Raw genomic sequence first — 20,933 nt, forward strand, 5'->3', positions numbered from 1 at the left:
AGGGAGAGAGAGGACAGAACCTGGGAGACAGCTCAGATACCTCCAGCCGGACCCTCCACTCTATGCAACTTTCGGAGCCGCTCTGGCATTGAGGCAGCTGCGTCTCTCTGGTGTGCGGGAGCTGCTCTGGCATCGTTCGTATCTCGCTGGTGTTCGGAAGCCGCTCTGTGCTGCGCTGGGACTCTATGGTGTGCTGTCTGTGTAACGCTGCCAGTCTCTATGGTGTAGGCGGAGTGCAGGGCCGGACATGGAAGCTGTGGGCCCTCCGCCCTGTCCTGTAGAACTACTGCCCTCAGCATGCCCGCCGGAGAGAGCGCCCCTGGGTGCAGGGGTGTAGTCATTGGTCTCACCGCCCCCTTGTGAGGACCACGCCCTCTGAGCGTCCCGCCCCTGTGAGTGACGTCAGACGGTACGGAGAGCGATCTGGCCGCTACCATGGCGGCGGCGGTGGCTGGGCCGGGAGTCTGGAGCTGTGACCCCGGGATGGCGGAGACTGTCTGACTGGCCCCGGAGGTGAGGAGGGCACCGACTACTTACATATGTGTATATGATATATATCCCCCTATACTGTCACTGTGCGTATATATATATATATATCCCCTATACTGTCACTGTGCGTATATATATATATATATATCCCCTATACTGTCACTGTGTATATATATATATATATCCCCTATACTGTCACTGTGTATATATGTATATCTACCCCTATACTGTCACTGTGCGTATATATATATATATATCCCCTATACTGTCACTGTGCGTATATATATATATCCCCTATACTGTCACTGTGTATATATATATATATATATCCCCTATACTGTCACTGTGTATATATGTATATCTACCCCTATACTGTCACTGTGCGTATATATATATATATATCCCCTATACTGTCACTGTGTGTATATATATATATATATCCCCTATACTGTCACTGTGTATATATATATATATATATCCCCTATACTGTCACTGTGTATATATGTATATCTACCCCTATACTGTCACTGTGCGTATATATATATATATCCCCTATACTGTCACTGTGCGTATATATATATATATATATATATCCCCTATACTGTCACTGTGTATATATGTATATCTACCCCTATACTGTCACTGTGCGTATATATATATATATATATCCCCTATACTGTCACTGTGCGTATATATATATATATATCCCCTATACTGTCACTGTGTATATATATATATATATATCCCCTATACTGTCACTGTGCGTATATATATATATATATCCCCTATACTGTCACTGTGCGTATATATATATATATATATATCCCCTATACTGTCACTGTGTATATATATATATATATATCCCCTATACTGTCACTGTGTATATATGTATATCTACCCCTATACTGTCACTGTGCGTATATATATATATATATCCCCTATACTGTCACTGTGCGTATATATATATATATATATCCCCTATACTGTCACTGTGTATATATATATATATATATATCCCCTATACTGTCACTGTGTATATATGTATATCTACCCCTATACTGTCACTGTGCGTATATATATATATATATCCCCTATACTGTCACTGTGCGTATATATATATATATATCCCCTATACTGTCACTGTGTATATATATATATATATATCCCCTATACTGTCACTGTGTATATATGTATATCTACCCCTATACTGTCACTGTGCGTATATATATATATATATATCCCCTATACTGTCACTGTGCGTATATATATATATATATATATATCCCCTATACTGTCACTGTGTATATATGTATATCTACCCCTATACTGTCACTGTGCGTATATATATATATATATATCCCCTATACTGTCACTGTGCGTATATATATATATATATATATATATCCCCTATACTGTCACTGTGTATATATATATATATATATCCCCTATACTGTCACTGTGCGTATATATATATATATCCCCTATACTGTCACTGTGCGTATATATATATATATATATCCCCTATACTGTCACTGTGTATATATGTATATCTACCCCTATACTGTCACTGTGCGTATATATATATATATATATCCCCTATACTGTCACTGTGCGTATATATATATATATCCCCTATACTGTCACAGTGTATATATATATATATATATATCCCCTATACTGTCACTGTGCGTATATATATATATATATCCCCTATACTGTCACTGTGCGTATATATATATATATATCCCCTATACTGTCACTGTGCGTATATATATATATATCCCCTATACTGTCACTGTGTATATATATATACCCCTATACTGTCACTGTGCGTATATATATATATATATCCCCTATACTGTCACTGTGTGTATATATATATATATATACCCCTATACTGTCACTGTGCGTATATATATATATATCCCCTATACTGTCACTGTGTATATATATATATATCCCCTATACTGTCACTGTGTATATATATATATATATATACCCCTATACTGTCACTGTGCGTATATATATATATATATATACTTCTATACTGTCACTGTGCGTATATATATATACTTACCCCTATACTGTCACTGTGTATATATATATATATATATATACCCCTATACTGTCACTGTGCGTATATATATATATATACTTACTCCTATACTGTCACTGTGCGTATATATATATACTTACCCCTATACTGTCACTGTGTATATATATATATATATATACCCCTATACTGTCACTGTGCGTATATATATATATATATACTTCTATACTGTCACTGTGCGTATATATATATACTTACCCCTATACTGTCACTGTGTATATATATATATATATACCCCTATACTGTCACTGTGCGTATATATATATATATATATATATATACTTACTCCTATACTGTCACTGTGCGTATATATATATATATATATATATACTTACCCCTATACTGTCACTGTGTATATATATATATATATATATATATACTTACTCCTATACTGTCACTGTGCGTATATATATATACTTACCCCTATACTGTCACTGTGTATATATATATACTTACCCCTATACTGTCACTGTGTATATATATATATATACCCCTATACTGTCACTGTGCGTATATATATATATATATATACTTACCCCTATACTGTCACTGTGTATATATATATATATATATATACCCCTATACTGTCACTGTGTATATATATATATATATACCCCTATACTGTCACTGTGCGTATATATATATATACTTACTCCTATACTGTCACTGTGCGTATATATATATATATATATATACTTACTCCTTTACTGTCACTGTGCGTATATATATATATATATACCCCTATACTGTCACTGCCTATATATATATATATACCCCTATACTGTCACTGCCTATATATATATATATATATATACCCCTATACTGTCGCTGCCTATATATATATATATATATATATATATACCCCTATACTGTCACTGCCTATATATATATATATATACCCCTATACTGTCACTGCCTATATATATATACCCCTATACTGTCACTGCCTATATATATATATATATATATATATATATATATATATCCCCTATACTGTCACTGCCTATATATATATATATATATATATATATATATCCCTATACTGTCACTGCATATATATACCCCTATACTGTCACTGCATATATATATCTCCTATACTGTCACTGCCTATATATATATATATATATATCCCCTATACTGTCACTGCATATATATATATACCCCATATACTGTCTGCCTATATATATACCCCTATACTGTCACTGCCTATATATATATATATATATATCCCTATACTGTCACTGCATATATATACCCCTATACTGTCACTGCATATATATATCTCCTATACTGTCACTGCCTATATATATATACCCCTATACTGTCACTGCCTATATATATCCCCTATACTGTCACTGCCTATATATATACACCTATACTGTCACTGCCTATATATATCCCCTATACTGTCACTGCCTATATATATCCCCTATACTGTCACTGCCTATATATATCTCCTATACTGTCACTGCATATATATATCTCCTATACTGTCACTGCCTATATATATCCCCTATACTGTCACTGCCTATATATATATATATATATATATATATATATATATCCCTATACTGTCACTGCCTATATATATACCCCTATACTGTCACTGCCTATATATATCCCCTATACTGTCACTGCCTATATATATCCCCTATACTGTCACTGCCTATATATATCCCCTATACTGTCACTGCATATATATATATATCCTATACTGTCACTGCCTATATATATATCCCTATACTGTCACTGCCTATATATATACCCCTATACTGTCACTGCCTATATATATATATATATATATATCTCCCTATACTGTCACTGCCTATATATATCCCCTATACTGTCACTGCCTATATATATCCCCTATACTGTCACTGCCTATATATATCCCCTATACTGTCACTGCCTATATATATCCCCTATACTGTCACTGCCTATATATATCCCCTATACTGTCACTGCCTATATATATCCCCTATACTGTCACTGCCTATATATATCCCCTATACTGTCACTGCCTATATATATCCCCTATACTGTCACTGCCTATATATATCTCCTATACTGTCACTGCCTATATATATCCCCTATACTGTCACTGCCTATATATATCTCCTATACTGTCACTGCCTATATATATCCCCTATACTGTCACTGCCTATATATATATATATCCCTATACTGTCACTGCCTATATATATATATACCCCTATACTGTCACTGCCTATATATATCACCTATACTGTCACTGCCTATATATATCCCCTATACTGTCACTGCCTATATATATCCCCTATACTGTCACTGCCTATATATATCCCCTATACTGTCACTGCCTATATATATATCTCCTATACTGTCACTGCCTATATATATATCCCTATACTGTCACTGCCTATATATATCCCCTATACTGTCACTGCCTATATATATCCCCTATACTGTCACTGCCTATATATATCCCCTATACTGTCACTGCCTATATATATCCCCTATACTGTCACTGCATATATATATCTCCTATACTGTCACTGCCTATATATATATATATATATATATATATATATATCCCTATACTGTCACTGCCTATATATATCTCCTATACTGTCACTGCATATATATATCTCCTATACTGTCACTGCCTATATATATACACCTATACTGTCACTGCCTATATATATCTCCTATACTGTCACTGCCTATATATATACACCTATACTGTCACTGCCTATATATATCTCCTATACTGTCACTGCCTATATATATCCCCTATACTGTCACTGCATATATATATCTCCTATACTGTCACTGCCTATATATATATATATATATATATATATCTCCCTATACTGTCACTGCCTATATATATCCCCTATACTGTCACTGCCTATATATATCCCCTATACTGGCACTGCCTATATATATCCCCTATACTGTCACTGCATATATATATCTCCTATACTGTCACTGCCTATATATATATATATATATATATATATATATCCCTATACTGTCACTGCCTATATATATACCCCTATACTGTCACTGCCTATATATATCCCTATACTGTCACTGCCTATATATATATATATATATATATATATATATCCCCTATACTGTCACTGCCTATATATATATACCCCTATACTGTCACTGCCTATATATATATATCCCCTATACTATCACTGCATATATATACATACATACCCCTATACTGTCACTGCCTATATATATATATATATATATATATATATATATATATCACCTATACTGTCACTGCCTATATATATCCCCTATACTGTCACTGCCTATATATATATCCCCTATACTTTCACTGCATATATATATATATATATATATATATCACCTATACTGTCACTGCCTATATATATATATATATATATATATATCCCCTATACTGTCACTGCATATATATACATACCCCTATACTGTCACTGCCTATATATATATATATATATCCTCTATACTGTCACTGCCTATATATATCCCCTATACTGTCACTGCCTATGTATATATATCCCCTATACTGTCACTGCATATATATATATATATATACACACACATACCCCTATACTGTCACTGCCTATATGTGTATACCCTATACTGTCACTGCCTATGTATATCCCCTATACTGTCACTGCATATATATATATATATATATATATATATATCCCCTATACTGTCACTGCATATATATATATATATACCCCTATACTGTCACTGCCTATATATATCCCCTATACTGTATGCCTATATATATTTCCTCTATACTGTCACTGCCTATATATATCCCCTATACTGTCACTGCCTATATATATCTACCCCTATACTGTCACTGCATATATATATCCCCTATACTGTCACTGCCTATATATATAATCTCCCCTATACTGTCACTGCATATATATTTCCCCTATACTGTCACTGCCTCTCTCTCTCTCTCTCTCTCTGTGTATATATATATATATACACCCCTATACTGTCACTGCCTATATATATATCTACCCCTATACTGTCACTGCATATATATATCCCCTATACTGTCACTGTGTGTGTATGTATATATATATATATATATAATCTCCCCTATACTGTCACTGCATATATATTTCCCCTATACTGTCACTGCCTCTCTCTCTCTCTCTCTCTCTCTCTGTGTATATATATATATATATATATATATACACCCCTATACTGTCACTGCCTATATATATATACACCCCTATACTGTCACTGCCTATATATATATTTCCCCTATACTGTCACTGCCTCTCTCTCTCTCTCTCTGTGTATATATATATATATATATCTATCCCCTATACTGTCACTGCCTATATATATCCCCTATACTGTCACTGCCTATATATATCCCCTATACTGTCACTGCCTATATATATCCCCTATACTGTCACTGCCTATATATATATATCCCCTATACTGTCACTGCCTATATATATATATCCCCTATACTGTCACTGCCTATATATATCCCCTATACTGTCACTGCATATATATTTCCCCTATACTGTCACTGCCTCTCTCTCTCTCTCTCTCTGTGTATATATATATATATACACCCCTATACTGTCACTGCCTATATATATATTTCCCCTATACTGTCACTGCCTCTCTCTCTCTCTCTCTGTGTATATATATATATATCCCCTATACTGTCACTGCCTATATATATCCCCTATACTGTCACTGCCTATATATATCCCCTATACTGTCACTGCCTATATATATATATCCCCTATACTGTCACTGCCTATATATATATATCCCCTATACTGTCACTGCCTATATATATCCCCTATACTGTCACTGCATATATATCCCCTATACTGTCACTGCCTATATATATCCCCTATACTGTCACTGCCTATATATATCCCCTATACTGCCACTGTGTGTATGTATATATATAATCTCCCCTATACTGTCACTGCCTATATATATATATATATATATATATATCCCCTATACTGTCACTGCCTATATATATATATATGTATGTGTGTGTATGTATATATATATCAATCCAATGGAAAACAGACAGGCACTCAGAGGCACGATTAAAGATGCTCAAAATAGTGTATTAAACGTCTACGTTTCAGGGCACCAGCCCCTTTGTCAGGACACACTAAATAACATACAACACGAAGTGAACATTTAACAACAATAAATACCTGAGGGAAAGAAATTGCAGCGAACCACATCCAGCCGAGTGCAGCCCTGCTTCCACGCGACACACACTTCTGGGCCCCGCCGGTGGGCCTTCCCTAGCAACCACACGCAGCTTGCGTTCCAGCCAGATAGACACGCACGTCACCACAAAGAGAGCCAACCCAGCAGGCGGCCAGAAAACATGTACCAGCAGCCCATCGGATCCGCCCCCCGCAGCCAACTCAGTGCAAGTCACACTAACAGGTCCTACGCTGTATGTGTAACCAAGCAACAGTACTCACCGCGGTTCAACATGGGAGGGTGTCCCGTGTAATGCCGCATACACCAGACTGGCAGGTATAGCCACAAAAACATTGAACATATACACAGTATAATGAAATATACACACAAAAGAGGAGTCGCACATAGATGTATACATTAAATTCTAACCATACTGAAACCAAAAAAAATCTTGTGTGTATCTGGTGCATATCATGTGTGCTCTTATAGCGAGAGGTGGCACGTCAGCCCTATAAACTTCTAGCCTAGTGGTACTTTGTAGTTATAGAGGCGCTGGCAGCCTAGCAGGGCTATAGCGGAGCTCACACCCAGAGCAGGAAGATGCAGTGTGTAACCTCTTGGAAACAGGCAGCTCGTGTGTCAGTAAGTTTCCATGTAACCCATTCCTCCAGCCTTTGTGTTCTGCAGACAGTGTGCACAATGTGTGCGCTCACATAACACGCCCTCCCCTCCTGCCACGCTCACCACCTGACAACACGCCCTCCCCTCCTGCCACGCTCACCACCTGACAACACGCCCTCCCCTCCTGCCACGCTCACCACCTGACAACACGCCCTCCCCTCCTGCCACGCTCACCACCTGATAACACGCCCTCCCCTCCTGCCACGCTCACCACCTGATAACACGCCCTCCCCTCCTGCCACGCTCACCACCTGATAACACGCCCTCCCCTCCTGCCACGCTCACCACCTGATAACACGCCCTCCCCTCCTGCCACGCTCACCACCTGATAACACGCCCTCCCCTCCTGCCACGCTCACCACCTGATAACACGCCCTCCCCTCCTGCCACGCTCACCACCTGATAACACGCCCTCCCCTCCTGCCACGCTCACCACCTGATAACACGCCCTCCCCTCCTGCCACGCTCACCACCTGATAACACGCCCTCCCCTCCTGCCACGCTCACCACCTGATAACACGCCCTCCCCTCCTGCCACGCTCACCACCTGATAACACGCCCTCCCCTCCTGCCACGCTCACCACCTGATAACACGCCCTCCCCTCCTGCCACGCTCACCACCTGATAACACGCCCTCCCCTCCTGCCACGCTCACCACCTGATAACACGCCCTCCCCTCCTGCCACGCTCACCACCTGATAACACGCCCTCCCCTCCTGCCACGCTCACCACCTGATAACACGCCCTCCCCTCCTGCCACGCTCACCACCTGATAACACGCCCTCCCCTCCTGCCACGCTCACCACCTGATAACACGCCCTCCCCTCCTGCCACGCTCACCACCTGATAACACGCCCTCCCCTCCTGCCACGCTCACCACCTGATAACACGCCCTCCCCTCCTGCCACGCCCACCACCTGATAACACGCCCTCCCCTCCTGCCACGCCCACCACCTGATAACACGCCCTCCCCTCCTGCCACGCCCACCACCTGATAACACGCCCTCCCCTCCTGCCACGCCCACCACCTGATAACACGCCCTCCCCTCCTGCCACGCCCACCACCTGATAACACGCCCTCCCCTCCTGCCACGCCCACCACCTGATAACACGCCCTCCCCTCCTGCCACGCCCACCACCTGATAACACGCCCTCCCCTCCTGCCACGCCCACCACCTGATAACACGCCCTCCCCTCCTGCCACGCCCACCACCTGATAACACGCCCTCCCCTCCTGCCACGCCCACCACCTGATAACACGCCCTCCCCTCCTGCCACGCCCACCACCTGATAACACGCCCTCCCCTCCTGCCACGCCCACCACCTGATAACACGCCCTCCCCTCCTGCCACGCTCACCACTTACTGAGAGGCATTTGCACAGCAGTGACGTCTGTGTGGCCTGAGCAAACTGCTGTTACTTGTACATAATGTGCTCTTTGTGGAGAAACGTGTTGCTGTGCGCAGCCCCTTATAGGAGAATGCGGTGGTACTCCCTTATTGTATGATGTATTGTGTTCTGTGCCTGTTTCTCTGTGACTCTTACCAGATTGTCTCATACTGCAATGTCATAGTGTGTGTGGTGGTGGCAGCGCCCCCTCCTGTGTGTGTGGTGGTGGCAGCGCCCCCTCCTGTGTGTGTGGTGGTGGCAGCGCCCCCTCCTGTGTGTGTGGTGGTGGCAGCGACCCCTCCTGTGTGTGTGGCGGTGGCATTACCCTGTGTGTGTGTGTGGCGGTGGCAGCGCCCCCTCCTGTGTGTGGCGATGGCAGCGCCCCCTCCTGTGTGTGGCGGTGGCAGCGCCCCCTCCTGTGTGTGGCGGTGGCAGCGCCCCCTCCTGTGTGTGTAGGCAGCGGCATTACAGCATCATACAGCATAGTCTGGGCAGGTAGTGGCAGGACAATGTATGTCGCCGGTAGCGGATGACAAATAACATTGTGCATGAGACCTAAACGAGGCACGTGGTCAGTGTGTGTGTGTGAGACCTCTATAAACGAGGCACGTGGTCAGTGTGTGTGAGACCTCTATAAACGAGGCACGTGGTCAGTGTATGTGTGACTATAAACGAGGCACGTGGTCAGTGTGTGAGACCTCTATAAACAAGGCATGTGGTCAGTGTGTGACCTCTATAAACGAGGCGAGTGGTTAGTGTATGTGTGACCTCTATAAACGAGGCACGTGGACAGTGTGTGTGTGACCTATAAACGAGGCACGTGGTCAGTGTGCGTGACCTCTATAAACGAGGCACGTGGTCAGTGTGCGTGACCTCTATAAACGAGGCACGTGGTCAGTGTGCGAGACCTCTATAAACGAGGCACGTGGTCAGTGTGCGAGACCTCTATAAACGAGGCACGTGGTCTGTGCGAGACCTCTATAAACGAGGCACGTGGTCAGTGTGCGAGACCTCTATAAACGAGGCACGTGGTCAGTGTGTGAGACCTCTATAAACGAGACACGTGGTCAGTGTGCGAGACCTCTATAAACGAGGCACGTGGTCAGTGTGTGACCTCTATAAACGAGGCACGTGGTCAGTGTGTGAGACCTCTATAAACTAGGCACGTGGTCAGTGTATGTGAGACCTCTATAAATGAGGCACGTGGTCAGTGTATGTGAGACCTCTATAAACGAGGCATGTGGTCAGTGTGTGACCTCTATAAACGAGGCGAGTGGTCAGTGTATGTGTGACCTCTATAAATGAGGCACGTGGTCAGTGTGTGTGAGACCTCTATAAACGAGGCACGTGGTCAGTGTGTGTGACCTCTATAAACGAGGCACGTGGTCAGTGTGTGTGACCTCTATAAATGAGGCACGTGGTCAGTGTGTGTGAGACCTCTGTAAACGAGGCACGTGGCCAGTGTGTGAGACCTCTGTAAACGAGGCACGTGGTCAGTGTGTGTGTGACCTCTGTAAACGAGGCACGTGGTCAGTGTGTGTGACCTCTGTAAACGAGGCACGTGGTCAGTGTGTGTGACCTCTGTAAACGAGGCACGTGGTCAGTGTGTGTGACCTCTGTAAACGAGGCACGTGGTCAGTGTGTGTGACCTCTAGAAACGAGGCACGTGGTCAGTGTGTGTGACCTCTAGAAACGAGGCACGTGGTCAGTGTGTGAGACCTCTAGAAACGAGGCACGTGGTCAGTGTGTGAGACCTCTAGAAACGAGGCACGTGGTCAGTGTGTGAGACCTCTAGAAACGAGGCACGTGGTCAGTGTGTGAGACCTCTAGAAACGAGGCACGTGGTCAGTGTGTGTGACCTCTATAAACGAGGCACGTGGTCAGTGTGTGAGAGACCTGGTCACAGCGTGTGTATATCTTCCCCACTCCCTGCAGCTTGTTAATGCTGTTATGCCATGCTCGCCCACACACAGATTGTGCCACATTACTACAATAGAAGTGCCTGGTCCCTGCCCAATGCATCATCACTCTGATTGGCTGGAGATATCTCCCATTAGACCAGATGAAATCATTTGTAGTAATGAGTTTTCCTTGTGCACTCTGGGTCCCCTTCTAGCTGCTGTCTGTGGCGTCCATGGGCTGTTATGCCCGAGCTTGGCTCATTCATCTTGTGGGCACCTCTGTCGCTGCCAACTAAAATGGCCATCAGTGATGCCTCAGGGATTCATACTTGATTCCTATTGGTTGCTGTGACCGGATGACCTCGTTTCGCCAGGAAATCACAGATTGTTTTTCATCCAACTGGATCTTGGGGTTTTAGGAAATCCTGCTACAGTCAGTGACCGCCTGTTACTGACTCCGCCCACTGCGCAGTGGACATGTAAAACACTGCCACCACCAAACTCCTGCTACCGACACTTGAAACCACTGAGACTGGCACCGGGAACCGCTTACTGCTGGGTATAGTGTTCACACCAGGGTCGGAAAAGGGCAGGGCGCTGGTGTGAAAACAGGCACTATAGTTTGTGCCAAAGGCGTATGCTCGCCCCAAAAGGGGAATGGTCACTCCAAATATGATGTGTCCCCTTTTGTCACTGTAGGGGGCGTGCCCAGCACTTACGGCGATCCTGGCCAGCTCCAAAGCTTCCCGCGTCGTGCGCTAGTCACCTGATGGTGACTGTTTCACTGTAACGTTTCTCGCCCATGCGACACTGCGGCTCTCGAGCAGAGACTGCACCCGTCAGACTGTTTCAGCAGGGCGCATTTTTTAGTTTTAAAACCAGGCTGTGAGTGGCGCCCTGCTGAAACAGCCTAGCGGGAACACTATGGGTATGTGTGGGCACTGCTGTAACACTCCCTGGTTAGCGTCGGCTAACTTGCGCTGGGGACCAGTTTTATGCACGGCAACTGGCCGAGGACTTTAGCTTGGAGAACAGACAGAGAATGGAATAGCGTTTTGCGCTATTGTGGTGGTCACATGATACCGTTGCAGTCAGCTTAAAGGCAAGATGTTTATTGCTCAGTGTTATCATACAGACGGTTCCCTCACTGACGGTGCTCAGATCATACAGACTGTTCCCTCACTGATGGTGCTCAGATCATACAGACGGTTCCCTCACTGACGGTGCTCAGATCATACAGACGGTTCCCTCACTGACGGTGCTGAGATCACACAGACTGTTCCCTCACTGACGGTGCTGAGATCACACTGACGGTTCCCTCACTGACGGTGCTGAGATCACACAGACGGTTCCCTCACTGACGGTGCTGAGATCACACAGACGGTTCCCTCACTGACGGTGCTCAGATCACACAGACGGTTCCCTCACTGACGGTGCTCAGATCATACAGACGGTTCCCTCACTGACGGTGCTCAGATCATACAGACGGTTCCCTCACTGATGGTGCTCAGATCATACAGACGGTTCCCTCACTGACGGTGCTCAGATCATACAGACGGTTCCCTCACTGACGGTGCTCAGATCATACAGACGGTTCCCTCACTGACGGTGCTCAGATCATACAGACGGTTCCCTCACTGACGGTGCTCAGATCATACAGACGGTTCCCTCACTGACGGTGCTCAGATCATACAGACGGTTCCCTCACTGACGGTGCTCAGATCATACAGACGGTTCCCTCACTGACGGTGCTCAGATCATACAGACGGTTCCCTCACTGATGGTGCTCAGTGTTATCACACAGACGGTTCCCTCACTGACGGTGCTCAGATCATACAGACGGTTCCCTCACTGACGGTGCTCAGTGTTATCACACAGACGGTTCCCTCACTGACGGTGCTCAGTGTTATCACACAGACGGTTCCCTCACTGACGGTGCTCAGTGTTATCACACAGACGGTTCCCTCACTGACGGTGCTCAGTGTTATCACACAGACGGTTCCCTCACTGACGGTGCTCAGTGTTATCACACAGACGGTTCCCTCACTGACGGTGCTCAGTGTTATCACACAGACGGTTCCCTCACTGACGGTGCTCAGTGTTATCACACAGACGGTTCCCTCACTGACGGTGCTCAGTGTTATCACACAGACGGTTCCCTCACTGACGGTGCTCAGTGTTATCACACAGACGGTTCCCTCACTGACGGTGCTCAGTGTTATCACACAGACGGTTCCCTCACTGACGGTGCTCAGTGTTATCACACAGACGGTTCCCTCACTGACGGTGCTCAGTGTTATCACACAGACGGTTCCCTCACTGACGGTGCTCAGTGTTATCACACAGACGGTTCCCTCACTGACGGTGCTCAGTGTTATCACACAGACGGTTCCCTCACTGACGGTGCTCAGTGTTATCACACAGACGGTTCCCTCACTGACGGTGCTCAGTGTTATCACACAGACGGTTCCCTCACTGACGGTGCTCAGTGTTATCACACAGACGGTTCCCTCACTGACGGTGCTCAGTGTTATCACACAGACGGTTCCCTCACTGACGGTGCTCAGTGTTATCACACAGACGGTTCCCTCACTGACGGTGCTCAGTGTTATCACACAGACGGTTCCCTCACTGACGGTGCTCAGTGTTATCACACAGACGGTTCCCTCACTGACGGTGCTCAGTGTTATCACACAGACGGTTCCCTCACTGACGGTGCTCAGTGTTATCACACAGACGGTTCCCTCACTGACGGTGCTGAGATCACACAGACGGTTCCCTCACTGACGGTGCTGAGATCACACAGACGGTTCCCTCACTGACGGTGCTGAGATCACACAGATGGTTCCCTCACTGACGGTGCTCAGTGTTATCACACAGACGGTTCCCTCACTGACGGTGCTCAGTGTTATCACACAGACGGTTCCCTCACTGACGGTGCTCAGTGTTATCATACAGACGGTTCCCTCACTGACGGTGCTGAGATCACACAGACTGTTCCCTCACTGACGGTGCTGAGATCACACTGACGGTTCCCTCACTGACGGTGCTCAGATCACACTGACGGTTCCCTCACTGACGGTGCTCAGATCACACAGACGGTTCCCTCACTGACGGTGCTCAGATCACACAGACGGTTCCCTCACTGACGGTGCTCAGATCACACAGACGGTTCCCTCACTGACGGTGCTCAGATCACACAGACGGTTCCCTCACTGACGGTGCTCAGATCACACAGACGGTTCCCTCACTGACGGTGCTCAGATCACACAGACGGTTCCCTCACTGACGGTGCTCAGATCACACAGACGGTTCCCTCACTGACGGTGCTCAGATCACACAGACGGTTCCCTCACTGACGGTGCTCAGATCACACAGGTGTTACAGATGTTCATTCCTCCTTCATGTCCAAAAAGAGGCGTTTTCAGAGCATGCAGCCTCATCTGTTATCTGGTACAGCTACGCAATACCACAGGACCGCCCTGGCGCCCTAAACCAACCAATCAAGCCAAGTTCATTCAAAGTGCATGCCCCTTATGAGAGTGGTCACTCCTCTGTGCCTGAGCCTTCCTCAGGTGCCAGCACGTCTAGGAGAGGTGGATGGTTCCTTCCAAAACTTACTTCCAGGATTTTGCCAAGGGACTTTGCCACCTCTTCTACCCGGAATCTGAGCACCATAGACAGGCAGCCAAAATCCCCAGTCAGAGAGGTTCTGGCTCTTTGGAGCTCCTAAGAAACAATTAGCTGGCTGCATTGCCAGATCTCCCTGCTCCTTGCCGCCCTGTAGTGCTGGGGCACCAGTAGCTTCCACTCGCAGTCCCCATTGGTCGGCACACAACCCTGCAGCCCGGGACCACATCCCGCCTGCAGCGGCTCTTCGTATACAGTCCGGGGGTTGTCTCGCTGCAGCCGCGAGAGGGGGACCGGGGCTGCCGCACACAGCATCAGTTTAATGTACATTTTTTAAAAGGATGGCGCCAGTAATACATTTGAAAAAGGTGCAACACAGAGGATAACATGCGCATGGTGCTTCCAGAGAGAGTTCTACCTGTTTCACCTAAAGAGAAGGGAAAACATGCAGCATATAATTTAAGTAAAGGCTAGAATGATGGGGCAATGTGGGTTGCTGTGCCTGCTGAATTACATACAAAGTCATATATTTGTATTCTTTGTCTTTCCAGATCTCATATGTGGCCAGAGCCGTGAGATGGGCGACACCATGGTGGAACCAGTTGCAGACAAGCTCTCTGAGGAGGTGACCTTACAGGCTAGCAGTGGGAACCCCCTTGGTGTCATCACGGAGGGTGTGGCGGAGCTGTCTCTGGTCATAGACCCCGACGTGGCTCAGAAAGCCTGCCAGGATGTTCTGGAGAAGGTGAAACTCATACATGGCTCCTCCTTGGAGAACCTGGACAGAGCAGACGACAGTGGCCAGGAAGATCCAATGACCAACGGGAACTCCAGCAAGAAACCAGAAGAGCCGGCTGCCTTCATCACCAGGTGTAGAATCTCCGAGGAGGACGAGTCTCTGATGGACATCAACAGCGTAAAGAACGCCCGGCGGAGGCAGAAGAATAATTCCGCCAAGCAGTCCTGGCTCTTGCGTCTGTTCGAGTGTAAGTTGTTTGACGTTTCCATGGCCATTTCATACCTCTATAACTCCAAGGAGCCCGGGGTGCAGGCCTACATCGGCAACCGGCTCTTTTACTTCAAGAACGAGGACGTGGACTTCTATTTACCACAGCTTCTAAACATGTACATTCACATGGACGAGGACGTGGGGGATGCCATCAAGCCCTACGTGGTCCACCGCTGCCGGCAGAGCATAAACTTCTCCTTGCAGTGCGCTTGGCTCCTGGGGGCCTATTCCTCGGACATGCACATCTCCACACAGCGCCATTCCCGGGGGACCAAGCTGCGCAAAGTCATTCTCTCTGATGAGCTGAAGCCGGCTCACAAGAAGCGAGAGCTGCCACCGCTCAGCATCGTCCCGGACACTGGCCTGTCCCCGTCCAAGCGCACTCACCAGAGGTCCAAGTCCGATGCCACCGTTAGCATCAGTCTCAGCAGCAACTTAAAGAGAACGGCGAGTAACCCCAAGGTAGAGAATGAGGATGAGGTGAGACTTCTTTCCTGGGGTTCCACACAGAACACAGCAGACATCAAGTGCGCTGTGCTACAGAGTGTGTTATATCTGTGAGGCGTTGTGTATCCCGCATAGAGTATCTGCTCCTCATCATGACGTCTTCTGTTGACTCTTTTGCCGGTGTCCGATCGCACAGGTGGGGGCCCTCTTGCGGTGATCGGGCAGGTGGGGTCGCGCCTGCGGTGATCGGGCAGGTGGGGTCGCGCCTGCGGTGATCGGGCAGGTGGGGTCGCGCCTGCGGTGATCGGGCAGGTGGGGTCGCGCCTGCGGTGATCGGGCAGGTGGGGTCGCGCCTGCGGTGATCGGGCAGGTGGGGTCGCGCCTGCTGGTGATCGGGCAGGTGGGGTCGCGCCTGCTGGTGATCGGGCAGGTGGGGTCGCGCCTGCTGGTGATCGGGCAGGTGGGGTCGCGCCTGCTGGTGATCGGGCAGGTGGGGTCGCGCCTGCTGGTGATCGGGCCGGTGGGGTCGCGCCTGCTGGTGATCGGGCCGGTGGGGGCGCGCCCTGCGGTGATCGGGCCGGTGGGGGCGCGCCCTGCGGTGATCGGGCCGGTGGGGTCGCGCCCTGCGGTGATCGGGCCGTGGGGTCGCGCCCTGCGGTGATCGGGCCGGTGGGGGCGCGCCCTGCGGTGATCGGGCCGGTGGGGGCGCGCCCTGCGGTGATCGGGCCGGTTGGGGTCCCGCCTGCGGTGATCGGGCCGGTTGGGGTCCCGCCTGCGGTGATCGGGCCGGTTGGGGTCCCGCCTGCGGTGATCGGGCCGGTTGGGATCCCGCCTGCGGTGATCGGGCAGGTGGGGGCGCGATGAGGGGCCTCGGTTAGACCTGATAGTCATGTGATGAGGGGCCTCGGTTAGACCTGATAGTCATGTGAGACCTGAGCTCACACTGGTGACTCTATGCTGTAATTAGTGCCTGGCACTAGGGGGTGTTTCCTGGAGGGGTGAATAGGATGGGGGAGGGGAGAATCTTCCTATGAGCTGACACTGTCTGTGGCGGTCACCCCCCCCCCCCCCCCCCTTGGGGTTACTGCGTCTTGGTATGCGCTGCTCCTGACTGTGTATACTGTGTGCATTCAGCAGGGAGAGATGTTAGTGATAAGTGTAACCTTTTATACAGAGCCTCGTGCCTCAACAGTGAAGCAGTACTACCTCTCTCTGCTGTACATCCCTGAGAATGACATTCATGTATAGTGCCTGGTATTGTAGTGTCTGTTCCTGCACATTACCCCACTCCCTCTCCTGCGTGCACAGCCGGGCAGTCACGTGACCCAGCATCTCATGCACAGCCGGGCAGTCACGTGACCCAGCATCTCATGCACAGCCGGGCAGTCACGTGACCCAGCGTCTCATGCACAGCCGGGCAGTCACATGACTTGGCACATACTCATTCCGTTGTGTATGGTCAGAGCTACAGGGACACCATGTGGTAAATTGCCGTTACTGCAAGTATGTGCGATGGTGATGGTTGGCGATTGCAGAAGTGGCTTTATTCCCATTTTGTGACACTATATTTCCGCTAAAGTACATGTGTTTATGTAGCATGATGGCGGCTGAGGTTTGCTTCGGTGGGGGTGTGTCTCACTATGTACCTAGTGACGCCAATGAATCTCGTGTAACAGCGCAGAAGCTAGATCCTTTTGTGGAGTGTCCTGCGACATGAGAGGGGGACAGTGGCTGAGCCCGGCCCTACGTCCCCACCATATAAGCGGCAGATCCAGCGTTATTTAACTGAATAACTGCAACGTTTTATTTCATATAATGTGGTCGGTGAATGACGTTCATGTAACTGTAACACTTGTACACATGGCGCTACTGCCGAATATCCCCTCCCCCCGAGCCTAGGTCCTGTACTCAAGACAGCCCAACAGTCCGGGTTTTCTGGATATCCAAGCTTGAAGACAAGTGGCTTAATTAATACCTCAGTCAATTTGATTTAACCATCTGTGCTCAAGCATGGATATCCGTTAAACCTGGACTGTTAGGGTGCTTTGAGGACGGAGTTTGGGTACCAGCGCGCAGTAGAACTCCGCGCGAGATGCACCATAATGAGACCTCCCTGCAGAGCCGGGTTCCGGACTATAGACAGACAGTAATTAGTTAGACAATGTCTAGATAGACACCAGATTTTAGACAGTCAATAGTTAGACAGGGAAAAAAGTTCAACACAGATAAAAGTCAGACACACTGAAGTTAGACATGCAAAAAGATCGACACGGTCAAAAGTTCGACATGAAAAAGATAGACACAAAAATGGTCGACACATTTTCTTTTTTCTTTTAGGGTTAGGCACTTAGTGGAGGGTTAGGGTCAGGCACTTAGTGGAGGGTCAGGCACTTAGTGGAGGGTCAGGCACTTAGTGGAGGGTCAGGCACTTCCTGGAGGGTCAGGGTCAGGCACTTCCTGGAGGGTCAGGGTCAGGCACTTCCTGGAGGGTCAGGGTCAGGCACTTCCTGGAGGGTCAGGGTCAGGCACTTCCTGGAGGGTCAGGGTCAGGCACTTCCTGGAGGGTCAGGGTCAGGCACTTCCTGGAGGGTCAGGGTCAGGCACTTCCTGGAGGGTCAGGCACTTCCTGGAGGGTCAGGCACTTCCTGGAGGGTCAGGCACTTCCTGGAGGGTCAGGCACTTCCTGGAGGGTCAGGCACTTCCTGGAGGGTCAGGCACTTCCTGGAGGGTCAGGCACTTCCTGGAGGGTCAGGCACTTCCTGGAGGGTCAGGCACTTCCTGGAGGGTCAGGCACTTCCTGGAGGGTCAGGCACTTCCTGGAGGGTCAGGGTTAGGCACTTCCTGGAGGGTCAGGGTTAGGCACTTCCTGGAGGGTCAGGGTTAGGCACTTCCTGGAGGGTTAGGCACTTCCTGGAGGGTCAGGGTTAGGCACTTCCTGGAGGGTTAGGCACTTCCTGGAGGGTCAGGGTTAGGCACTTCCTGGAGGGTCAGGCACTTCCTGGAGGGTCAGGCACTTCCTGGAGGGTCAGGCACTTCCTGGAGGGTCAGGCACTTCCTGGAGGGTCAGGCACTTCCTGGAGGGTCAGGCACTTCCTGGAGGGTCAGGCACTTCCTGGAGGGTCAGGGTCAGGCACTTCCTGGAGGGTCAGGGTCAGGCACTTCCTGGAGGGTCAGGCACTTCCTGGAGGGTCAGGCACTTCCTGGAGGGTCAGGGTCAGGCACTTCCTGGAGGGTCAGGGTCAGGCACTTCCTGGAGGGTCAGGGTCAGGCACTTCCTGGAGGGTCAGGGTCAGGGTCAGGCACTTCCTGGAGGGTCAGGCACTTCCTGGAGGGTCAGGGTCAGGCACTTCCTGGAGGGTCAGGGTCAGGCACTTCCTGGAGGGTCAGGGTCAGGCACTTCCTGGAGGGTCAGGGTCAGGCACTTCCTGGAGGGTCAGGCTCTTCCTGGAGGGTCAGGCTCTTCCTGGAGGGTCAGGCTCTTCCTGGAGGGTCAGGCACTTCCTGGAGGGTCAGGCACTTCCTGGAGGGTCAGGCACTTCCTGGAGGGTCAGGCACTTCCTGGAGGGTCAGGCTCTTCCTGGAGGGTCAGGCTCTTCCTGGAGGGTCAGGCTCTTCCTGGAGGGTCAGGCTCTTCCTGGAGGGTCAGGCTCTTCCTGGAGGGTCAGGCTCTTCCTGGAGGGTCAGGCACTTCCTGGAGGGTCAGGCACTTCCTGGAGGGTCAGGCACTTCCTGGAGGGTCAGGGTCAGGCACTTCCTGGAGGGTCAGGGTCAGGCACTTCCTCAAGGGTCAGGCACTTCCTGGAGGGTCAGGCACTTCCTGGAGGGTCAGGCTCTTCCTGGAGGGTCAGGCTCTTCCTGGAGGGTCAGGCTCTTCCTGGAGGGTTAGGCTCTTCCTGGAGGGTTAGGCACTTCCTGGAGGGTTAGGCACTTCCTGGAGGGTTAGGCACTTCCTGGAGGGTTAGGCTCTTAGTGGAGGGTTAGGGTTAGGCACTTAGTGGAGGGTTAGGCTCTTAGTGGAGGGTCAGGGTCAGGCACTTCCTGGAGGGTCAGGGTCAGGCACTTC

At 48.2% G+C, this 20,933-nt stretch overlaps 1 protein-coding gene across 3 annotated transcripts in view; it reads left to right on the top strand.

The window, feature by feature from the left end:
- The first annotated feature begins 220 nt into the window (after positions 1-220).
- Positions 221-20,933, top strand: part of PI4KB (phosphatidylinositol 4-kinase beta) — a 50,721-nt gene continuing 30,008 nt past the window's right edge. For all 3 annotated transcript variants that reach the window (XM_088460984.1, XM_088460985.1, XM_088460986.1), the window contains exons 1-2: positions 221-513; positions 15,966-16,903. In XM_088460984.1, coding sequence (XP_088317110.1) covers positions 15,992-16,903 — 912 coding nt within the window. In that variant the 5' untranslated portion in view covers positions 221-513; positions 15,966-15,991. The remainder of the gene's footprint in view (positions 514-15,965; positions 16,904-20,933) is intronic.

This window comes from Taudactylus pleione, unplaced genomic scaffold (assembly GCF_031769625.1).
Source record: "Taudactylus pleione unplaced genomic scaffold, aTauple2 ptg000997l, whole genome shotgun sequence".
In the NCBI taxonomy this organism is placed as follows: domain Eukaryota; kingdom Metazoa; phylum Chordata; class Amphibia; order Anura; family Myobatrachidae; genus Taudactylus; species Taudactylus pleione.